We start from the raw sequence: 6493 nt of genomic DNA on the forward strand, positions 1-6493 counted from the left end.
TGCTTACGCTTCCACACTCCCTCGGTTGACGAGAGCACAGACTCTGACCTGTGCTCCGCCTCGACTGCTGTAGTGCCCGATGCAGCATCTCAGTGTGATCACGTGTGATGAGATACAAAATAAAATCATGTCAGACGTTTGCCCTGTGTCTCTTTTCCTTGTCTGCACCGTCTGAAGCGATCGGCGCGTCGGGTTTGCGCTCGGAGGACCCGAGTGACCTCAAGCAGAATCATTGGGGCCCTGCTACGCGTAGCCACATTGTTCAAAGTGCCTCATAGCATTTTCTTGTCCTTTATATAGTTTTTGTCCTAACCACACTTTTTCAGCACTGAAAAGGATAATAACGAAAACAAAACAGAGACATCTTTCAGAGGTGGACTCGATGGTCTTTATTGTAACGGTGATCAAATGAACACACACATGGGTTTATGTCTTATGAAGTAAGTCACTGAGGTTGATAGATGCAGGAGCCAATCCCCTTTTCATCTTTCGTCGCATCCTCCAGACGATCGCGCAAATCGCGAGAGCAGCGAGACCGATGGGGATAAGGACAAACAAAACACGATTTCGAAGTCGGCCTGAGAAGAACAAGGGAGATGTTCCGTTAAACCGAGAGTTGATGGTGTCCATCAGCTTTTGCAAATAATAAATTCAATTGTTAAAAATAAATAAATAAGAGCACCACTCACGTAACTGATATTAAATGCAAATGTTAAAGATAAATAAATAAATAAATAAATAAATAAATAAATGAATAAATGAATAAGAGCACCACTCACAAAACTGAATTTTCACTGTCGCTTTTTTGCTGTTTATGCCAGAGGCTACGGCGCAGCTGTAAACCAAGCCAGCGTCCTCAGGAGACAGTTCCACGGTGCTGCGGATGTCATAGAGCATCCGTGAGGTCCGTCGTACGGCGGTAGTGGCGTTCAGAGTCCTGCCCGACGGAGGCTGGGTGGACCAAGTCAGCTCGGGTTCCGGGTAGATGCCCTCCGAAATGCACACAACGGTGTTGTCAACCTGCTCCAGACGGACTTTGGTGACCGGAGATGCTGCAGAAACTAAAAGAAGAAAGAAACAAACAAATTTAAAAAAAAAAAAATTGAAATAAATAAAAAATGGAAAGCCTCTCTCACCTTCCACCTCCCTCGACGCTTTATCGTCTCCTTTGCCAGTGGCCTGGGTTTCGTTGGGGTCCACGTCGACAACCTCGGTCGGTCGAACCCGGGAGTCGCTGATTGCGTGGACAGTCTGCGTGGACTGCTGGGGGGTGGTCATGGTGTGTGTCCGAGGAGGAGGCGTCGGGCTGGCCAGACTCGGATCCCGGCTGGACCCCTCTTCCCCGGCTGCGCCGCCGCCGTTCGACCAGCCAGGTGGAGGAGGAGGCGTCGGGCGGGCCAGACTCGGATCCCGGTCGAACCCCTCTTTGGCGTGACCGTCGGTGACAGGAGCTGCCGCGAGACAAAACTCGGACTTAGGGCCGCGTCTTCGCTTAACGGTCACAGGGGTTGACTTAATCACAACACTTGCGACTCTTACCTTGCACCATTACTTTGACGTTTCTGGTATGCCCATTTCTCGAGCTGACAACGACACAACGGTATGATCCCTGGTCTTGAAGCTGCACCTTTGACAGCAATATTGAAGCATTTCCTTCAAAGATCTGATCCTCGAACAAGGAGGTTCTGTTGTTGACATTCCCCCTGTCAGGGTTTGTTATACCATATGTGAGGAAGGGAACTATCTCTGGATCCTTAAACCAGCGCACTGTTATGGAGCCCTCCCTCGGAACACTGCAGGGTAAGATGCAGGTTTCCATGACGAGGCAGGTAACGTCGGTGTCTGTAACTACATGACAGCGGCTTAAGAAAAAAAAAACAAGAAAAACAAAACCCCACACATTTTCACAAAGATTCATCAAAGTTTCACCATCTGCCTTCCACAACACAACGAGTTCACTCACCCTCAGCTCTCAGTGTCCACGCGAGAGTCAGAAGGATCCACGGTCCCAATAGGAACCCTCTCATGGTTTATCCGCTCTGATGACTGAGGCCAGATAGAGTACGGTTGGGGTCGAGGGAGTCGGCGGTGGGAGACACAGAAGGACCTTTCGACCGTCGTCGCTCGCTGTCCGCTTCGCTTTCGTCCGAGGGGGCGCTGAAGTTTAATGGGAGCTCGGGGAGCCTGGTAAAACCGTAGCAGATGGTGGTGATTCAGTCAAACACTGCATTCACGGCGGAGTTATAAGGGCTTCGTTCGACCCGCCCAAATCCGTTCCGACGCTAGATGGGGAATTCCCTGAAGGCAGGTCAGGAAAGTGCGAGTTCGGGGCGCATCCGAGTTTCTCGAGCTACATATTCCAGAGAACTCGTAAGGCGAGAATCGAAAGGGCATGCTCATACAGTGAAGGCCGCTCGATTCAATGGCTGAACCTCTCTGCCATCTTTGTCTGTCTTCTATCTACTTTCACACGTAATCGTGTGAGATGATACACAAAGTAAAATCTAGTCAGACGTTTAACCTGGGTTTCCTTTCTTTTGTTTTTTGCGCAGTGTGAAGCGATGGGCTCGGAGGACCCTACCGACCTCGTGGTGAAACCCCGTTAAGCGTAGGACGGTCACCCTGGGTTGCCGCAAAGCGCTCGAAGGCTCATGGAGCATGCCCCATCCTTTTTATTTTTTCGTAACCACACTTTCTCATTACTGAAAAAGCAAAAAGAAAAACAAAATACAGACATCTTTCAGAGGTGGACTCTAGGGTCTTTATTGTTACGGCAATCAAACGAACACACACAAGGGTTCACGTAGCAAAAGTAAGCCTGTGAAGTTGGAACAATGCATGAGCAGGCAGATTGGAAAGGTCCGTCGCCGAGAGTCCCACGGTCAGGCGGGAGCGCATCTCCTGGTTCTCCCTAGCATGCTCCATATCCCGAGAGCCAGGCAAATTGCGAGAGCCGCGACACCGACGGGGATCAGGACATAGATCGTCAGAACTTTTCGGAGTCTGCCTGAGGAAAACGAAAAGAAATAAGCCGTGAAAGCGAGAACAGATTGAGGATAGTGACGCCTCTGGCGTTCGTGCATAATCTGAAGTCCAACAGTAGGTGCAAAAAAAAAGAAACTAAACAAATGAACCACTTGCTTCGCACACCTTCCACCATCAAAGTTGCTTTCTTGCTGTGCTTGCCAGAGGTTACAACGCAGCTGTAAACCATGACAGCGTCCTCGTGCGACAGTAACAAGGAGCTGCGGATGTCGTAGAGCAGCAGCGAGGTCCGCCAGACGGCGGTCGTGGCGTTCAGAGCCCCACCGGACGGAGGCTCGGTGGACCAGGTTAGCTCGGGTTTCGGGTAGATCCCTTTCGAGCAGCAGACGACAGTGTCGTCCACCTCCTCCATGCGGACTTCGAGGACCGGAGCCGCTGCGAGAAACGAATCCTGGGCTCAGCGCAACCCGTTTGCTTGGCGGGCCAAGCGTTCCCTCTCGACAGTGACCGTCGGCCCCTCTCACCTTCAGCCTCTTTCGTCGCCCCATCGTCTCGTTCGGGAGTCGCCGCTGTGCGGTCACGGTCCGCGTCGACGTTCTCTGTTGTTGGACCGTGGTAGCCGACCTTGTTGGGAAACGGCTGCGTGGACCACCGGGGGGTGATCGCGGCGTTCAAAGTCCTGCTGGCCGTAGTGGGCTCCGTCGACCGAACCGGTTCGCGTTCCCGGCTGATCCCCTCCGAACTGTCGAGGACCGGAGCCGCTGCGAGACAAACTAGAATTTAGAGCCGCATTTTCGCTAAACGGTCACCTAAGTCACTCACCGCTCTTACCTTGCACGTTGACGTTGACATAAGTGTATCGCTCATTCTTACGGGTTGTAACGTAGCAGGTGTATCTTCCCTGATCGTGAAGCTGCACCCAGGACAACCGTAGTGAGGCATTACCTTTAGAGACCTGATCCGAGAACAAGAAACCTCTGCCCTTGACATTCCTGAACTGAGGGTTCGCGTTGTAATATGAAAGAAAGGGGGTGCCCTCGTTATCCTTAATCCAGTGCACTATCGGATTGTCTCCTCTCTGAAAACTGCAGGGTAAGATGCAGGTTTCCATGATGAGACAGGTGATGTTGGTGTCTGTAACAACGTGACAGCGACACAAGAAAGAAAGCAGAAAAAAACATTTAGCCGGCAACCCTCCCGAGTCCTTCTGCGACTTTGTAACCTGACTACACAGACTCATCGAATAGTCACGGCCTGCCTCTCAAAACACAGGCTCATCGATCGTACTCGTGCTAGGAACAGTATCAGCAAGCCTACAGAGGACTCACCCGCTGCGCTCAAGGTCCATGTGAGAGTCAGAAGTAGCCACGGTCCGAATGGGAGACCTCTCATGGTTTTTTTTTTTTCTGACGGGATACACGAAACTATCTGTCAGCAGTCCGAAAGGGAACGCAATATTTTAATAAGAACTGGCGGGCCCTAGTACCACTGGAGCCAACGGACGGTTACACTACCGTACCCCGTACCCCCGGTGGAGCGAGTGCACAGTTTATCTCACCTCTGAAAATAAAGGAGAACCAGACACCTGAACACAATACATTTTATTTTCACTCGACGATACAACAAAAAAACAAACAATGTGTAGGTCCCTCGAAGGACACCTGAAAACAATCAAACAAATGTGAAAAAGTCAAGTAAAAGTACAGAAACAAAGCCAGCCGAAGCAGATCTCAGTGTAGCGTAGCCGTGTCTCTGGGACATTCATCGACACACATACATGAGCATGTACGCTGGGCCTCTGATCGAAGGGCTCCTCACTAGCACCGCAGGTGAGTGGAGACGATGAGGGGCGAAAGTCTGGCAAAGAGGTCGACCAGCGAGCTCTCGGAGGCGCCGTTACCGCACAGGCGTACGAGCGCGATGACGATCCTGTAATACACTTTGGTGAGTTCGGGCACGGGGCTCCGTGCTGCGTGTTTGGAGATCATTACGACGGGGGCCCATTTCAATAGACCCAAGGCGACCCGAGGGTCTGCGTCGTGAGTGTAGCACCTGCCGTCTCGGGACAGCTGCACTCTGTCGGGGCTCAGTAGGTCGACCCCCGCGACGTCGCGCAGCCCGGCCCTGCTGAGGTCCACGGTCAGCGGGGCTCTCGTGCAGTTGAACGCGACCACTTCGACCTTGTGGCTCTCGAACACTCTGACCTTCAGTCTCAGCGTCAGGTTTCGTATCAGGGAAGAAAGCGACTTGGAATCAGATGGAGGCCCCGGCAACGTCTGTTTTCCCCTTCGCGGCGGAGGGTTGCCGAACACCAGCAGGCCTAGCCCGCGGGCCGACTCGTATTTCGTCCCCGTGAGGCTCGGCTCGGCCCGCCAAGTGGACCTCTCGGCCGTGTACTCCTCGAACGCGAAGTAGGCGCTGTCCAGGGTGAGCCTGCTGGGTACGACGGCTCTCCCCCGGCCCGCTCTCTCACTCAGGATCCCCAGGGCCCCGCTGAGGATCCCGACGGGGTCCCTTGAGGAGAGGAGGCTTATGGAATCCGCCTCGCGAAAGCCGCATCTGCCCAAAACCTCGATACAGAACGTGAGCAGGCCCTCGTTTCGCACCCCGAAAAAAGGACCACCGCGACCAAAGTGCTTGGCGAGGTAAGCCACCGGGTCGATCAGCGCGCAGCCTCGGCAGATCAGCAAGTCGTCCAGATTTAACGCGCGCGTGGGGAGCTTCTTTGCCTCCAAGGCCTGGTGAAGTGTCAGGAGCACCTGAGCGGCGAAGGCGTCAGCGGAGAAAGGCGCGTTCTCGAGAGTCCACTCGGATGCTTTCTTGCAGTCAGCGAACATGGGAGCGTACTGGAACACCACAACGCCGTCGCAGCTCTCCGAGCTCCTGCACAGGCCTCGGATCGGGCCCGCGAACAAGTCCGGTCGCTGCTCCGTGACAGCAATCGAGAGCTCGACGACGTGCTCTCTGAACCTCTCGGCGTCCTCCGGAGATGCCTGGGTGAGGATGGCCATCTTTGTGTCGACCTCTCCCTCGCAGCATCCGCTTTTGCCTTTCACGATGACCCGGGGACCTCCCGCGGGCGAGCTGGCCGAAGCGGAGCACGGGTCTGGCTCTGGAGACCCGATCCGCATCTGCGCGAAGGTGAGTCTCTCCGGAGACCGCCCGACACGGCCCGAGTCTTCCTTGGCGACCTGGGATGAAGCGCTGGCCTTTCTCGAGTACCACACGTAAGGCTGTATGTAACCCGGAGCCAGTCTTATCACGTCGACCCCGTAGAAGATCTTACTCTCGGATCGGAATGTGGTAGCGAGAGAAGAGGTGTCTGGCACCCGGAAGGCGGGGGGTTCGCAGTCCTCGCAAGCCACCGCGTCACAGGCTCTGTAGCAGCCGGCGCCGATGTTCGTCGGGATCTCCCTCGCCGGAACCGAGACGGCATCCGCGCCCAGGTCCCGATACCTCGGGAGTTCGAGCAGCTCAGACGCCGACCACCTTTCCTGGGGGAACAACG

At 54.2% G+C, this 6493-nt stretch overlaps 2 protein-coding genes across 7 annotated transcripts; both read right to left on the reverse strand.

Annotated features, from left to right (window-relative positions):
• Positions 1–365: 365 nt before the first annotated feature.
• Positions 366–3574, reverse strand: LOC144994103 (uncharacterized). Of its 5 annotated transcripts, XM_078950569.1 has the most exons (5): positions 1964–3574; positions 1540–1848; positions 1137–1451; positions 780–1061; positions 366–578 (listed from the first exon to the last, which is right to left on the reverse strand). In XM_078950569.1, the coding sequence occupies exons 1-5, from the start codon at positions 2025–2027 to the stop codon at positions 427–429; spliced, it is 1122 nt and encodes a 373-aa protein (XP_078806695.1). In that variant the 5' UTR covers positions 2028–3574; the 3' UTR covers positions 366–426. The 5 variants fall into 5 exon arrangements, with proteins under 5 accessions (XP_078806695.1, XP_078806692.1, XP_078806696.1 ...); XM_078950566.1 differs by having other exon boundaries at positions 780–1451; XM_078950570.1 differs by having other exon boundaries at positions 780–1451; positions 1540–1627; positions 1723–3574.
• On the reverse strand, positions 2739–4386 carry LOC144994104 (uncharacterized). 2 transcript variants are annotated; one of them, XM_078950572.1, is made up of 4 exons: positions 3817–4386; positions 3510–3746; positions 3151–3420; positions 2739–3007 (listed from the first exon to the last, which is right to left on the reverse strand). In XM_078950572.1, the coding sequence occupies exons 1-4, from the start codon at positions 4223–4225 to the stop codon at positions 2883–2885; spliced, it is 1041 nt and encodes a 346-aa protein (XP_078806698.1). In that variant the 5' UTR covers positions 4226–4386; the 3' UTR covers positions 2739–2882. The 2 variants fall into 2 exon arrangements, with proteins under 2 accessions (XP_078806698.1, XP_078806697.1); XM_078950571.1 differs by having other exon boundaries at positions 2739–3420; positions 3817–4374.
• Positions 4387–6493: the final 2107 nt, after the last annotated feature.

This window comes from Oryzias latipes, chromosome 7 (genome assembly GCF_053564925.1).
Source record: "Oryzias latipes strain Hd-rR chromosome 7, Olatipes_Hd-rR_3.1".
Lineage (NCBI taxonomy): Eukaryota > Metazoa > Chordata > Actinopteri > Beloniformes > Adrianichthyidae > Oryzias > Oryzias latipes.

Bases quoted from the DNA above. Each gene is read 5' to 3' on its own strand.
- LOC144994103 (XM_078950565.1), bottom strand. From the start codon at position 1,918: ATGAATCTTTGTGAAAATGTGTGGGGTTTTGTTTTTCTTGTTTTTTTT. The intron at 1,452-1,539 runs GTAAGAGTCGCA...GTCTCGCGGCAG, and splicing joins CGTCAAAGTAATGGTGCAAG to CTCCTGTCACCGACGGTCAC. The intron at 579-779 runs GTGAGTGGTGCT...TGTTCTTCTCAG, and splicing joins GACAGTGAAAATTCAGTTTT to GCCGACTTCGAAATCGTGTT.
- LOC144994104 (XM_078950571.1), bottom strand. From the start codon at position 4,225: ATGAGTCTGTGTAGTCAGGTTACAAAGTCGCAGAAGGACTCGGGAGGG. The intron at 3,747-3,816 runs GTAAGAGCGGTG...TTTGTCTCGCAG, and splicing joins TGTCAACGTCAACGTGCAAG to CGGCTCCGGTCCTCGACAGT. The intron at 3,421-3,509 runs GTGAGAGGGGCC...CGTTTCTCGCAG, and splicing joins GGCGACGAAAGAGGCTGAAG to CGGCTCCGGTCCTCGAAGTC.